The sequence below is a fragment of the Tympanuchus pallidicinctus genome, unplaced genomic scaffold (assembly GCF_026119805.1).
Source record: "Tympanuchus pallidicinctus isolate F22 unplaced genomic scaffold, pur_lepc_1.0 scaffold4, whole genome shotgun sequence".
In the NCBI taxonomy this organism is placed as follows: Eukaryota; Metazoa; Chordata; class Aves; order Galliformes; family Phasianidae; genus Tympanuchus; species Tympanuchus pallidicinctus.
In genome coordinates, this window is record NW_026294758.1 from 46684533 (window position 1) to 46701245 (window position 16713).

At 39.4% G+C, this 16713-nt stretch overlaps 1 protein-coding gene across 12 annotated transcripts in view; it reads right to left on the reverse strand.

Moving 5' to 3' along the window:
- Window positions 1-227: 227 nt before the first annotated feature.
- JAK2 (Janus kinase 2) overlaps window positions 228-16713 on the reverse strand; it is an 88967-nt gene continuing 72481 nt past the window's right edge. For all 12 annotated transcript variants that reach the window (XM_052700469.1, XM_052700468.1, XM_052700458.1 and 9 more), the window contains 4 exons: window positions 13061-13233; window positions 11502-11619; window positions 6119-6232; window positions 228-4341 (listed from right to left, as the gene is read on the reverse strand). In XM_052700469.1, the coding sequence (XP_052556429.1) occupies window positions 4234-4341; window positions 6119-6232; window positions 11502-11619; window positions 13061-13233 (513 nt within the window). In that variant the 3' untranslated portion in view covers window positions 228-4233. The remainder of the gene's footprint in view (window positions 4342-6118; window positions 6233-11501; window positions 11620-13060; window positions 13234-16713) is intronic.

The following is a 16713-nucleotide window of genomic DNA, read 5'->3' on the forward strand; positions in this document are numbered from 1 at the left end:
ATCTTAACTTCAGGGACCACCCAAAATCAGCCTTTATTTTGGGATAGAAGAGTTCCTTAGAAAAAGGAAAAACACTACATATAGCTACCCCAGGAAGGTCACAAAGTTGTATACACTGCAGTTCACCCCCTTTAAAACAGAGCAGTATTCTTCACCAGCAACTTCAACACCAAAAAATAGTTTTAGGCATTGCACAAAAGAAAACCTTGGCAGGCACGTGCCATTCATTGTGTTCAGTTATTTTATTTTTTACTAACCAAACTCAAAAGAAAAGCACAGATAAGTTTCAGTCATTAATACATAGTTTTCTAGAAAATATCCCCCTTTACGTTCTCTCCAACAAGCCATGTATCCAAATATTTGAAGTCCAACTACAAGTAACATGAGTTTTCTTCTCCATTCCCCCAAAGGGACTTTTTCTACTTTAATATAAAGTATTGTAAAACTCTTATTTAAAAAGCAAGATTCAGGAAAGAAAAAAAAAAAAAAACTTAAATACCTTTTAAGATTGCTGTCTGGCATTGAACAATTTTAAGCAGTTTCTTTTGGTGTAGTCATTCTTGCATTTTTCACTCAGGATTAGGTCTCTACGAATTTTAGATTTAAGGCAGACAACACACAGTTCAGAAATACATTAGCACATTTGTAATGATATGGCATTTTCAGTAGACATTACCAGTGTATTTGTAAATTGTTGTGCATTTCAGAATGCTTCTTCACTGTTTAACAACAGCCTTTTCCAGAAGTCCTCCTGTAGTTCTGTGCTTCCACTCCTGCTCTCAGAGTCTATCCTCCAGCTTTATGTGCTCAGACATTCCTGAAAAGTTTGCTTTCTTTACACAAGAGTAACATTTCTTTATACTTCATGCAGTCTTTTCTCAAACATTTCAATACAGCTGGCCATACTTCAGCAAACACAACAATTAAAGACTTGATTTCTAAAACTAATTCAAATAATTTAACATCTTTTTAATAGTTTTGGCTGTATGTATAGTGGTAACTATCTCAACAATGGAAGCTTTTAATCAATAACACAACTTGACAAAGTTTGGGTTTCTTTTCTCGAAAATCCGTTCCTCCTCAGGCTTATTACATGACTGTTGCAAGGTTGTGATGATATTTAAAAATGGATTTTGAAGGCTAGGCTATTTATACTGATAGGTAACAAACCAATATTATATTACATTACACAATAGTTGTTTGTAGATTTTTTAAGATACACTGTGCACTTACAGGAGAACAATTCACTTGAAATAAGTGCAAAGCAGTAGTTAGTATCTTCATTCTATGTTGTAGCAGCAGTCATGTATGCATAAAACAGCACTTTTCCTACAGTAAATCACAGCATTTTGGGTAGCATATTGACTACACTAAAGTGTGACAAACGCAATGCCAACTGAAGAAAGTTTCAAAAACAAAAATATGATTCTGTTAATAAAAATACTATATAAAAATATGGCATTCTACAAATCTACAATAGATTTGCTCTTGAAATGCAGTTTTTGTGGGGGTTTATTTCTGTGTTTTTTGTTTTTTTTTTAATTTAATTTTATTTTTTAACAAGGATACTACATGTGGCATTAGCAAATTCAACAAATCATTGTGTTTACAACCTTTACATTTTTTTTTGAGAAAACCATGATTCTGTCTGCTCCAAGACCTAAACATTGACACTGCAGATGATCACACACAGCCCCTGAGTCCTAAGCACTACTTGGTCCTACTCATCCAGTGAAGAATACTTATCCTGGATGATCAAGCCCTTTGCACAGACCTACTTGGTACAATGGACTACATATGCTCCTGACCAACAGCACAAAGTTATACTGCAGTGTAAAGGTACGGCTTTCTCTAAAAATTATAAAGTATTGAAGCAAAAAGTCCACAAAACTTAAAAAAAATTATCCTTGAATTCCACATTACATTTAAGCAATCAGACTATTTAATCAATCACATGGTAGTAGAACAAGCAAAAGACTTTTTATTCAGTTGAAAAAATAGCAGACTGGAAGATCTGTTCATTGCATTACACAAACTTCCCTGAGATTCTTACATAAATTATTGTTAGTCTATTATATATTGGAAACCAGTCAGCTATCAACTGCCACACTGCAAATTTTACACAGTTCCTGCATACGTTACCCCAGCTAAAATGTTGCTTCGATGCTTTAAAGCTTTATCTTCTTTTGCTACAAAAAACATGTACACACAACTGAGAGTACAAATGCAAAGGTGCTCCTTGCCTGAAACTTCTAAATCGTCTTGAAAGCAGCATACAGAAACTGAGAAAACACACATAGGAGTACTCAAAAGTTCTTTGCAGCTTATAAGCTGCTGGCAAAATCAATTCAAAGGTTCTGTGAAAGAGTTTCATAGGAAGAAAGCCCAACAACATTTTTATTAAATGCAAGGGGCAGAAAGAGGGCTGATGCTGCCGCCACTACTTAGCAGTCTCCCGTATTATAAAATCATAACCTTGAATGAGCAATTGTGGGAAAGAAAGATCAGTGGTACAAAACATTGCTATACTGGCACTATGTTGCACTGAGCAAGAAATTCTTACTTTTTAATTGTAGTTACTTAAACTTCTGAGTAGATGGATGTAATTAATCATGAATCTTAATGAGGCCTCACAGCAAAGCAGTCCCTGTATTCCACAAATTCACTGCCACAAATTTCAAAAACGAACACTTCATTTTAAATACATTATGGATTTTAAGGGTTTGTGAGCTTGTGTAGCCTTAATTGAACCTCAGCAAAAGTTCAAGAACAACAAGCCTAGTATTTTACAAACAACATATAAGAATATGTAAAAATAACAGATCATTTGAATTTAAATAAACAAAACCTGAAACGTTCACTGCTTTAAGATACAAGATTATTCCCAAGTTTCATGCTTGGAGGCAAAACCAATTAGTTGCCTTGTCTACAAATTTGTTAGATTTACTTCAGATGTGGAATTACACACAGTAATCTGTTCAGGTAACTTTAACCTCCTTCCAGTTCTCATTAACTGGGATCATGTTCTTGCCTCCAGCTAAATGTGAAGCAATTGTACTTATACTTTCCTTCTTCCAAATGGTCACAGGCTAGGTCTTAAAACAGGAAGAAATGGAGATTTTTAAAAAGAATTGGCCCAAAGTTGACTCAATGACTTCGAGTGGTGACTGACCATATCATACACTGAGCAATAAACCTTCTTTTTAGGGTACTGGAAGGAACATACAAGATCATGATCATAACAAAGTGAGGAATTGAAGGGCATTTTCTACATTTTTAATTCTGTTTTTAGGAAGTTTCCAATTTACAGGTACACTGAGGACAGCATAAAAAATACAAAGATGGAAGGAGTAAAAGAGCAACATTCAAAAGCAGTATGTTTGGCTTTTTCATATTCAGAAACAATCTGAAGATGGTCTCCTATGAAATGTCTTCAATTCTACTTGTTATCACTGTATCCTCAAATATGTAAAGGGAATCTAATACTTCAGGGAAAAAAATACAAAAAAATTGTCACTATTTTCTTTTCCAACTTAAATTACAATTCTCACACAAGTGAGTTATCTGGCTGTCCAAATTAAAAACAATTCACTTCCTTTTCCTTCCCCTAGAAATACTTACAGTATATCACATGGACTATGTTTCTTTGCATATGCTGCTGACTGATCATTGATTCAGACAGGCACATTAAAAGTTGCTGGATTACATAACCAATTCCATTTTGTTATACAGAGAAGCCACTTCTGCAACAACAATAAAAAGTTACAAAAGCACATTAACAAAACAAAGCCCTTGTGCAACACACAGAACAGGGTGTGCAGTCACTCACTACATATTCACAGTGAAAAGACTACATGTCTTTTCTATGTATCTCCATTTCAACAAGGAAATAGTCTTATCATTTCTTAATCTCACATATTTCTCACCTCTTTTTTGCTTGCCAAATAAGGCAAATAATGGTTTTGTAGACTGACCATATATTATATTATTCAATTTAGAAAAATAATTTCTTTCCCTATTGAGAATTTCAACATGTTCTCACAGTAACAAATATATCCTGATCAAGAAAACCAGCAGGGTTCCTCAGTTTGCAGATTCATATAAGATATTTGCCATGCAGATTTTACTTCCAGCAAAGGTAAATGCACAAGTGCACATATGTCAATTATACACAGCAAACCAAGTACATTTTGTTTGCATCCTAATACATGCTCTTAAGGAGGGACAGTTTCCTCATCCACCCATGTTGTCCCTTATTTGATCCACTCGCTGAGCAAGATCCCTAAAGGTGGGCCGCTGAGTAACGTTGTTGTTCCAACATTCTTTCATGATAGCATAAATCTGGGGGGGAAAAAAAGAAAATAAATACTGTGTTAATAGATACGACAGACAGTTAGTTAAGTGCAAAGACTCTCCAACTTAACTGCATTTTTCCATGCAACAGTGACACGATAGTATAGCAAGATTTTAGTAATAGTCATCAATTTCCTTGCTTAAGGACAGCAAAGGGCCTTTATGAAGATTTTCTCTCTTTTAGTTATTATGGAAATTGAATTAATTTTCAAAGTTTGTAAGATGACACAAACGCAAACTGAACTTAATAATATTAAAAACAGATCAAAAATATTGTTTGAAAATATGAAAGGCATTTAGCCATGCTATTTTCCCAAACATGCACCTGATATCCCATCACAGTAGTCCTGTGACACTCTCTTCATTTGTGTTCTTTTCACTAATTTAATCCAGATCGTAAACAGATTCTCGTTCTTCTAAAAATTTCTGCTTAACAACTATCTGAAAAGCTCGAAACAAATGTAGCTCTCAATTCTCCACTTTTCAGCAAATCTGAAATTCTCACATTGATCTGAGTCCAAAGCAGCCTGTAAGTTACAAACACCTAGGAAGTTTCAAGATTAGGATCAAAATGGGATGATCATGGTTTTTAACAGAAGAGAGGCATTGCCATCTTGCTTTGTTAGCTGAAGAAATGTCAGACAACAGAACTTAGTTTCAATAAAATAGTAGTACCATCATACTTATAGGAAATCCAGATTATCTATGAAAACCTCAAACCTTCGTGATTCAACAACTGTTGTACTCATATGCACATGTCCAATGGTTTCCCTGCACCATCTGTGTCATTCCTTTTCTTCTCTGCTAGATCTCTCGACCTTGGTATCTGCTATCTGCAGTTTTGTAGGAATTATTTCAGCAATTATTGCCAAGTGAGTCCAATCATAGATACAAGAATCTATCTAGACTAGAAGTTATAGGAAAAAAAAAAATAGTGTATCTATTTTAGTTACATTCCTCAAGCTGAAGTGCATCCTCCTCAAAAGAACAGTGAAGTAAAAGGCTTAGAAATAGTAAGGAAATATTTTTAAAACACCTGGAGTATTAGCAAATTAAAAAAACTTGGATTAACATACTTTCTAGATTGTTTTAGAGGCATATACTAGATCTACAAAAAGTATGAATACAAATCCAAAGCCCATGTCCAGATAAAATCCAATTCATATTCTTCACTGTATGCACAATCTGCATATAGCACCTGTCCAAGAATGTTTGATGATAATAATACACATGATAAACATATGTAAGTATTTCTATGCTTGAGGAAGGAAGAGGAATAGAGGGAAATAAAGATAAAGCATTTTTTAAGTCTCAGAATTAAATATGATTAATTGAACCCTAGGTAGATAGTAAAGTTTCTCTCCTAAACATTAAACACATCAGAAAACTTACAGTACAGTTTTGAGCAAGAAGGTTTGTATAAGTCTTTTATGGAACAAATTCCATACACTAAACTTCACTGTCTTATTAAATTTACATTTTTTTAAATAGCAGCCTGAGTGCTCCAGTGTAATAGTCATAATAATCCTATTTCACATATTCAGAAAGACTACATTATAAGCTCCTGAGTGAGTATAATCTAAAGTATCATAAAAACAAATGTGATTATTACCCATCATGTAACTGATAAAACAACAGCACAACAATTCAGGCTGTATAAATTCTTCCATAATCCACACAGAAGGAAACATTAAGTTTACTATATACTCACCCTCACTGTGCACCTTTAAGACTACAGTAATACATTACTATAATAATACTTCACCTCATCAGGGCATCCATCTGGCCTTGGAAGTCGTCCATTGTTCTTCAAAAGCTCTATCAAATGAAATACAATCATCTGCCCTTGTTTATCATTGCCAATCATGCGCATGAATTCCTGAAACAGAAGGCCAAGTATCATAAATAAGATTTGAAAGGGAAAAAAATGTGCTGCAAAACCAGTACCCTGGGAAACTCTTTATAAGACAAACCTCAGAAATTCTATGAATAATACATTAAATAGCAAAGATAAAATTACAAATGACAATTTCTGATAATATATCAACAATCACCATTCATTGGGGAGGAACTAGGATTATAGATATATGATTTAAAGTTATAAGTTAAAAATCTTACTGGTAATTCTAAAGAGATCCCTGAAATGTTAAAATTTGGATGCTTTGAAAAGCTCCTGTCAAGCAAAAAGCAAATAATAACATTACAAAATGTTATGTATATATAAATGTTGTTACATATAATAACATTAAGAGATGCATTAAAAAAATGAACTGGATTAATCAGTAATTAGAGGCTAAAAATTAATTAAACTCAGCTAAAAATAAATAAATAAATCTTGCTAGCCAAAAATCAACATAACCTTGAAAGCAGACGAAAAAAAATTCTCTCAGATTGCCAGAGATATAAAGTAAATGAGAAAATACTATTAAGGGAAAATAATTTCTAAGCATAACGTAAAGGGATTGTTTCTCTTCCAGTGTTACATAAGTGCCTTTAATGGTGATAACACGAAGATGTGAAATAACTGCTGGTAGAATGTGTGTGAATGCCAAAGTCAGTGATACAAGTAACAGTTACAATGATGATGACATGCTGCTTTGTCAAATTGATAAAAACAAATTTTTCTTGATACATACCAAGAGAGCTGCCTGGCTCTGATCATGAAATCATGAACACATAAAATATTTATTTACTCAAAGTATATTCCATGACTTACTACATTACTTCTCATTTCACAGTCCTTTTGAAAAACTCCATATATCTGCATTGTTTGGTATCAGACAAAGAGAGCTGTCCCTGCTCTGAGAATTTTTTCTCCATTGCATAAGTCAGTACAGATTTGGGTTTGAGTTGCTGGAAAGGAGCTCTGCAAAGAAGGTCTTGGGTGTTCTGGTGGATGACAGGCTGCAAATGAGTCAACAGGGCGCCCCTGCAGCCAAGAAGACCAACGGTATCCTGGCATGCATTGAAGAGTACAGTCAGCAGGTCAAGGAGGGTAAACCTCTTACTCCTAGTCTGCCCTGGTGAGGATACATCCTCACCAGGATGTACAACCAGAAGTACTATTCCAGTTCTGGGCTCCTCAGTTCAAGAGGGATGGGGAACTTTTAGACAGAGTCCAGTGGAGAGCCACAAAGATTATTAGGGGCTGGGAGCATTTCTTTTACAAGGAAAGGCTGAGAAACCTGGGACTGTTAGGCTGAAAAGTAGAAGACTGAGGGGGAATCTTGTCAATGCTTGTAAATATTTCATAGCAGGGAGTTAAGTGGATGGGGCCAAGCTCTTTTCAGTGGTGCCCAGTGACAGGACAAGGAACACAAACTGTAACCCAGGAAGTTCTACCTGAACATGAGAAACAACTACTGAGAGAGTGACAGAACAGGCTGCCTGGAGAGGTTGTGGAGTCTCCTTCTCCAGAAGAAGTGAAAACTGACCAGGATTCTTTCCTGTGTAATCTACTCTGGTGAATCTGCTTTAGTAAGGGGTAGCAACTAGGTGATCACTAGATCATTTATATGGTTCTGTGGTTCTGTGATTCACGAAATCACAGAATGGCCAGGGTTGGAAGGGACCTCAAAGATCATGAATCTCCAACCCCCCTGCCACATGCAGGGCCACCAAACTCCACATTCAATACTAGACCAGGCTGCCCAGGTCACAGAATCACCCGGGTTGGAAGGGACCTCAAGGATCATGTAGTTCCAACCCCCCTGCCTAGCAGGGCCACCAAACGTACACATTCAGGTCAGGTTGCCCAGGACCCCATCCAACCTGGCCTTGAACACGTCCAAGGACGGGGCATCCACAACCTCCCTGGGCAGCCTGTTCCAGGGCCTAACCACTCTCCTTGTAAAGAACTTCCCCCTAACATCCAACCTAAATCTTCCCTCCTTCAACTTGGATCCATTTCCCCTAGTCCTGCTGTTGTCAGCCCTTCTGAAGAGTTTACTCCCCTCCTGGGTGTAGGTTCCCTTCAGGTATTGATAGGCTGCAATGAGGTCGCCCCGCAGCCTTCTCTTCTCCAGGCTGAACAAGCCCAACTCCCTCAGCCTGTCCTCATAGGGGAGGTGCTCCAGCCCCCTGATCATCTTAGTCGCCCTCCTCTGGACCCTTTCCAAAATCTCTATGTCTTTCTTGTACTGAGGGCTCCACACCTGGACACAGTACTCCAGATGGGGCCTCACAAGAGCCGAGTAGAGAGGGACAATCACCTCCCTCTCCCTGCTGACCACCCCTCTCCTGATGGAGCCCAGGATCCCATTTGCCTTTCGAGCTGCCAGAGCGCACTGCTGGCTCATGTTCAGTGTCTCGTCCATCAGGACCCCCAGGTCCTTCTCTGCCGAGCTGCTCTCAAGGCCCACTCCTCCCAGCCTGTACGGGTGCCTGGGGTTCTTCCGGCCCAAATGCAAAACCTTGCACTTTGCCCTGTTGAACCTCATTAGGTTCACCCGAGCCCAGCCCTCCAGCCTGTCGATGTCCCTCTGAATGGCATCCCTTCCTTCCACCGTATCAACTGCACCACTCAGCTTGGTGTCGTCAGCAAACTTGCTGAGGGTGCACTCAATTCCTTCATCGATGTCATTAATAAAGATGTTAAAGAGCACCGGTCCCAAGACAGACCCTTGGGGGACACCACTTGTTACCGGCCTCCACCTGGACATAGAGCCATTGACCACCACCCTCTGTCTGCGGCCTTTCAACCAATTGCTTATCCATCGGGTCGTCCACCCATCAAATCCACTTCCCTCCAATTTGGAGATGAGGATGTGGTGGGGGACCATGTCAAAGGCCTTGCTCAGGTCCAGGTAAATGACATCGGTCGCCTTCCCTTCGTCCACCAATGCTGTCACTCCATAGAAGGCCACAAGATTAGTTAGGCATGACCTTCCTTTGGTGAAGCCATGCTGGCTGTCTCGGATCACATGCTCATTCTTTATGTGATCGAGCATGTTGACCAGGAGGATCTGTTCCATGATCTTCCCAGGCACGGAGGTGAGACTCACCGGCCTGTAGTTCCCCGGGTCCTCCCTGCTCCCCTTCTTGTATATGGGAGTGACGTGACCCTTCCTCCAGTCATCTGGGACCTCACCTGACAGCCACGACTTCTCAAATATGATGGAGAGCGGCTCGGCAACCACCTCAGCCAGCTCCTTCAGGACCCTGGGATGCACGCCATCTGGCCCCATAGACTTGTATTCATTCAGTCTAAGGAGGTACTCTCGGACTTGCTCTGCCCTTACAGTGGGGAGGGATTTACCTCCTTGGTCCCCACATAGAGGTTTGGGGATGCAGGGTTCAGGGACGGGAAAAAGACTAGAATCCTGGCCACCAGTGAAGACCGAGGTGAAGAACTCATTCAGCACCTCAGCTTTCTCTTCATCTGTTGAAGCCAGTTCTCCTTTTAAATTTACCAAAGTAGGTACGCCCGTTTTGGCCTGTCTCTTCTGGCCAATGTACCTGTAGAAGGTTTTCTTATTGTTTTTCACGTCTCTTGCCAAGTTCAGTTCTGCCTGCGCCTTGGCTTCCCTGATCCCACGTCTGCAAGTCCGGACGGCATCCCTGTACTCTTCCCAGGTGACACAGCCTTGTTTCCAGAGCTTATTTTGGTCCCCATCCAATCTGGCCTTGAACACCTCCAGGGACGGAGCATCCACAACTTCTCTGCGCAGCCTGTTCCAGCACCTCACTACTCTCTCTGTAAAGAACTTCTCCAACATCCAACCTAAATTTGCCCTCCCTCAACTTAAAACCATTTCCCCTTGTCCTGTTGTTATCTACCCTTTCAAAGAGTTGATTCCCCTCTTGTTTGTAGGCTCTCCTTAGGTGTTGAAAGGCTGCAATGAGGTCACCCTGCAGCCTTCTTTTCTCCAAGTCCAGCTCCCTCAGCCTGTCTTCATAGGGGAGCTGCTCCAGCCCCCTGATCATCTTTGTGTCTCTCCTCTGGATGCTCTGCAACAGCTCCGCGTGTTCCTTGTACTGAGGGCTCCAGACCTGGACACAGTACTCCAGATGGGGCCTCACAAGAGCAGAGTAGAGGGGGACAATCACCTCCCTGTCCCTGCTGGCCACCCCTCTTATGATGGAACCCAGGATACCATTTTCTTTCCAAGCCGCAAGGACATGTTAAGTTTTTCATCTATCAAGACCCCGAGGTCCCTCTCCAAAGGGCTGCTGTCAAGGACTGCTCCTTCCAGTCTGAAGGGATGCCTGGGATTCCTCCAGCCCAAGTGCAAAACCCTGCACTTTTGCCATGTTGAACCTCATCAGGTCCAGCTGGGCCCACCTTTCTAGCCTGTTGAGGTCCCTCAGAATGGCTCTGAATGGATTCTTTAATATCTTTTGTGATTGCATACAATTCCTAAGTTCTACTGATGTTGATGTAGAGGTCTGTCAAATACATTTTCCCTACGATCACTGTTTACCTCTCAGAACTACATTTGCCAGGACTGAGACACTGGTGAACAGTGAAGACAGCTCTAGTAAACATTCGAGTTACCTCTCTTCTGTAATGCCTGCAGGGCAATTCTAGTAAAGGTAACATTATGAACTTCATTCCCAACTGCAGAGCTGTTCTGCAGTAAACAAGTAGTACTTATTTCATTTAGTGAGTGCCTTTAAAGACACTTGTCAACAGTCTGCAAGAAAAGAAAAACTCTCTTTCCTTTCTGAGCTACAGATAATTACCTCGGGTTTTGCTGAGATAACAAAGTAACTTTAAGAGTTACCTCACTTAAATCTACTTCAGGTTGAAGTATTTGCTTGGCTGGGCCTTAGATTTGGAGTGGTATTAAAAATACTTGTAATATTACAATGGAACAGTTTCATCTGGGATCTCTCTATAAAGAATGAGAAAGATAAGTCTCTAATTAGATATTTTCAAACCTTTTTCAAACAGCTGGAAGTTACAAAGCAGATTAAGTCTGCACAGACTGTTTTCCAGATAGTCTTTGCTTTTTACACCTAGATGCAAATGCTTCTCAGCATGCTGCTGTTTCCATTTGGACGTTGTCTCAAACACAAAGTTACACTCCAAAAAAGGCTCAGTAAATATCAACCTATCTAAACACAGGAAAAAATCCATACACTTTCTTTTTTTTTTTTTTAATAAACAAATAAAAATCTCTGGGAAAAAATAATTAAGTACTCACAGCTGGTGGACTTTTGCTCTTTTCAATGTAAGTGAAGAGTTCATACAAGACCACACCAAAACTCCATACATCTGAAGCCACAGAAAATTTGCTCTCTGTCAGAGACTCTGGAGCATACCTGCAACACACGGTAAAAATAATATTGTTCTGCATTACCTTCACTAGTAAAAGTGAACAAGTATTCTGATAATAGTAGTTAACTGGTACGTAAGAACTGGTATTTTTCCTGCATCTAATGAGGGTAAATAAGATTTTGACATGGTAAGGACTGGGAATAAAAAGAGTTATAACCAATAAAAATCTTTCCACCACTATCAGTTAAGCTTTGAATTGTGTCCCATGCATTTGTGGACTTAATTTTTTCAGATCAGTAACATCTACTGTTAATGCTATTTTATATTATTTTATTTACCCCTTAATTATTATATTTTAAGGTCACCTATGGCAGCTATAGACGCTAAAATCACAAATATGAAGTGGCATTTTGAATACACAAAAGTACATACTCCAAATGCAGCTGTATTAGATTCATCCGACAAGTTTTTGGTAGCAAGAGACTGCAGGGGGGCCCCTGTGAGCAGAGCCCAGGAGCTGCCCCATGGCAGATCAGAGCCAACTCCAGCTGCTCCATCAAGAACCTGCCACTGCTAGAGCTGAGCTATGAGCAACACTGAATGTGCCTCTGTGAGAGAAACTGGAAAAACTGCTGTACAACAGCAGCTGGGTGAGGGGAATGAAAAAAGTGTGAGAGAAGCAGCCCTGCAGAACCCAAAGTGCAGAAAGATGGCAGGTGCTCCAGGCGCAGAGCAGAAGTTCCAGGCAGCTCAGGATTAGCTCATGGTACAGTAGGCTGTCCCCCTGTAGCCCATGAACACCATGCAGAGTAGATATCCACATGCAGCAACAGAAGAGCCAAAGGTGTAGCAGTGGATGCGACTAAAGAAAGCTGAAGGCCATTGCTGCAGCCCAAGGAGCCTGTGGTAGGGCCGGAGGGGTGGGGGAGCAGCCACTTGTGGGGACCTGAGCTAGAGCAGCCCATTCCTCCAGGATGTGTCCCAGTGGTTCATTTACCTTAACATTCAACCTAATACTTTATCCTTGCTAACTCATCTGTATGATTTAATTCCACTTGGCCAACAGATGGTTCACCCAACAGATCTCATCTAGAAGATACATATTTTTGTTTAAGGGTCCAAAACTTACAGGAACCCACTCCTTAGTAAGCGTTCTAGATTTTTTTAATCTTGGAATACATTCCCTGTGACATTATTTAACTTGTTAACTACGATTTTTTCAGGGTGTTTTTTTTTTTTTTTTTTTTTTTGTTGTTGTTTGTTTGTTTGGTTGGTTGGTTTTTTTTGGAGGGGAGGGGAAATATGCATAAAGTTAGGAATTCTCAATGTTGTTCTGTAAAAGCAAGGATCATGCATGTGACTTTCACAATGCTTTAAAAACAGACTTGGAAATTTTACACCACAATTCCACAATATGTAAAACAGTTGTCTGAAACCACAAAGCTGAAAACATATCATGATTTCATACATTGAGAAAAGACTTACCAAAATATAGGGCTTTCACCAGGTTCTTTCACTTTGTAGTACTCCTTGTCTTGTGGCAAGACTTTAGTCAATCCGAAATCTCCAATTTTAACTCTGTTCTCATTCTCCACTAAGATATTTCTTGTTGCTAAGTCCCGGTGAACATATCTTTTTGTGCCCAGATACTCCATGCCCTAAGCGTGTTCACAAACACAACAGAAAAGAAAATTATTTTTAAGTGGCTGCGCTATCTTTAAAGGGATGAAACAAGCTCAAAGTTAAAATCAAAGAGAATGTATCAAAATCAGAGTACTTGAATATTTGCTTTCTCTATTAAGTTAATGTTTCCAAATGCAAGAGACTCTCCTTAACTGAAGGCAACTATATAGAGAATCTTTCTCAGCCAAGTGTTTTACAATTATGTAGCTAGATAGCTGTTACAGCTCTTTTCCATACCCAAGTGCAGTTTGCCAGTTCTAAGCAAAAATAAACAAAGTCTGGGCTAAGATACATGATACAGGGCAGATAAGAAACCTGTCCTTTCATTAGCTGTTCGAATTAACCTTCTTCTATTTTTCACATCTGCTTTCCTAATTTCATTATTAAACTTTATCTTACAAGTCCTTGAATGTGACAGCTATTCTCTGGCTGTATTCATATTTGTAAATCTTCTTTCTCCTTCCTTCTCCTTCTTATTGACCATTATCTTCTATCACAGCTCTCTTTTTGCTGTATCTTGTGTAATGGCTACCCATGGAAACGATAATCTGAAGTTATCATATTTAGCTGCTGTTGCTGATCCCTTCTTACCAATACATTCTGTTTTTGCAATTAATTGAACACAGAAGCCAGTGCGTGAAGAGACAATCAAGCTAAGGTATTACAGCAAATATTCAAAAAAAATTCTTGCCTACACAGCAATAGATGGTGAACAGAAACTGACAATGTGGTACTAAAAGATTCTTGATTTTCATACATGGAAGAAAACACAAAGCAGGCTCTCAGTTTCACAGTTTCATAAAGAAACATGGCAACACAACAGAAAAAGGAATAAATGATGTTCTGGAATAAATGATGTTCTAGAATAAATTCAGACATTTGGGGCATCAGCATTATATTTTTAATGTAAAAAGATTAGTCTTTTCCCCTTTTAAGTGAGAAACCTCTGAAAAAGTGTAACTTGGAAGTCTACTTCTCAGTCTCATGCTACCTCCTTGTACCATTAGGTGGCAACACTGTATATTCAGAACATCCACTCAAATCTGTTTAAAACTGACATCTTGACCACTACCTGTTATCTTTTGCTTCCTGAAAAATAGTAGTATTAAATACCATACTGAAAGTAGTCCTTAAGTTTCTCTGATACTAGTGACTTTCCTGTTATAATAGCCATTTTCCAGCCTGAGACATATTTACTTGAAATCATGCAAATTTTGAGTGGAAATCATAATCCTCTGACATTACACTAACAGTGAGGTCAAGTTCAATGACACTGTTCAAATTTTTTCACCTTTGCTATTCAAATGGTAGTTATGGGGCCTTTCAGCAAGGATAAATGAAATATTTTAAGCACTATGAGGTGGAAAAACAAAATTATTCCCACCCTCTTATCAGCAAGAATGAAGAAAATGTAGTGTCAAAAGAGGAAAAACAGAACGACCTCAAAATCAGAAAAGCATTGGGAAATTTTAAATTTTAAATTCGACTACAGAATTCTATTGCTTGCCACCAGAAAAAGCAGAACTAGTGACACGAGCTACATCACATTATAGCTGCAATGATTTGCTTCTACAGAAACACAATTAGCAAATGCCATCTCTGAAAACTGCTTTTCACAGTATGAGAAACACAGGTGTCATGGTTTTCTGGTTTTTTTTTTGTTTTTTTTTTTGGCTTTAAGTATTCCGCATCAAAACATCATGTAGTGCACTGGGCATTAAAGTGTTACTGCCCCAGTTCCAGGTACCTATCCCTGTACATTTCAGAAGGCACGGGATCTGGCCCTTCCAGGTGGGGCGCTCTCTTACTGCCTGGCAGTGGGTGCTGGATGGTGCTCTCCTAGCTGCTCCAAGCTTTTCAGGTTTGACTCAGTCTCAGGAACTCTCTCTCTCTCCTATCTTATTTGATTTATTACTCTCACTTTCAATTAGGTTGTATTAGATTGTGTTATCTTGCATTCCAATATCATAGTTAGTAAAATCAGTTTTTCTCCATAGATTGTTGCCACTGTTTTTTTTTTCCCGTTCTTCCTTCCCATTTTGTGGAGCCGGGGTGGAGGGGGGGGGGGGGGGGGGAAGGGAATGGGGGGAAGAGGAGGGGGAGGGAGGGAGGAAAGAGGGGGGGGGGGGGGGGGGGGGAAGGAGGGAAGGGGCTTACTTGCCCCCCGGTCATGGGCATAAATAGATCTAGTTAACTCTGTGACAACAAGTCAGGACATTTATCCCAGTTCTCAATAAGGAACCAAATACACTGCAAGCAAGCACACTTATCTTAACCTTTTAGTATGGTAAAGTCTTCACTTCTCTCACACGTACTTGATATAAGAAGGCTGAAGCTGCAAAGAATTTCAGCTAAAAAACTAACAAGCAAAACAAACAAACGAACAAAAAAAAGTAACAGAAATGCACACGAGGCAGAAGAGACTTCAGATGCTGAAAGAACAAAACACGCTGGAACAAAACAGGAGAGAAATAGAAAAGGAAAGGAGGTGATAAGCTAAAAGTATTTCGATCTCATTTTAGTAATATTATGTACTCATTTTTAATAGGTAGTAATATATCATAACTGAGTGCTTTTGCCAGATTTAAGCAGTCTGCTTTGAAAACATTTATCTTAAAACAGGATTCCAAACTAAGCACAGACTCACTAACCCTTTGAGATTTTATCCAGAGTGAAACAAAGCATTAGCTCCCATGAGCAAAAACATCAAGCTGTTCTGAAGCAAAATAATACAACAGAAGTACTTAGTGCAATCAAAATAACCTCTGCTTTACAGGTAGCACAGTAGCATTAAGGCAAAGCAAAATACACACACTAATACTTAGGCTTTGCTTCCCTTAGAAGTCAACAAGAGATAATTATCTGTATGTTCTACACATGGCTTTCTAGTACTTATATGTAGCTTGTAAGCAGGAGGAAAATAATCTTTTCAAGTAAATAGTGGCAGGACACAGGAGAACTAAAAGAGGATTTAAACTAAGTGCCAGGGAAATTTTCACTGAGAGGGTAGTGAAGTGTTGGCAGTATGTCCAGAAAAGCCCTGGATGCCCCAACCCTGGAAATGTTCCAAGGCCAGGATGGATGGAGTCCTGGGCAGCCTGATCTAGTTGCTTGATTCAGCGGTTGGCAACCCTGCAGAGGGGTTGGAAGAAGATAATCTTTAAGGTCCCTTCCAACTAAAGTAATTCTACATTCTGTGTTGACTTCCCACATTCTGATAGTGTTTGCCCATGTTCATTACATGAAAGCACAAGTTTTCCCTCTTAATTATCCGCAAAACGCAAATTCTAGCTTCCTTCCTCCTAGCTGGTACTTAGAACTTAGAAATAAGTCCTTTGATCTGTTGTTTTGATTTTACATCGGCAGTCTGCATATCTGCAGTATTTCAATGTTTCTCACGTATTTGTGCATACATGTACACATAAAATGCCCTGAAAGTGGAAGGCACAAGTCTA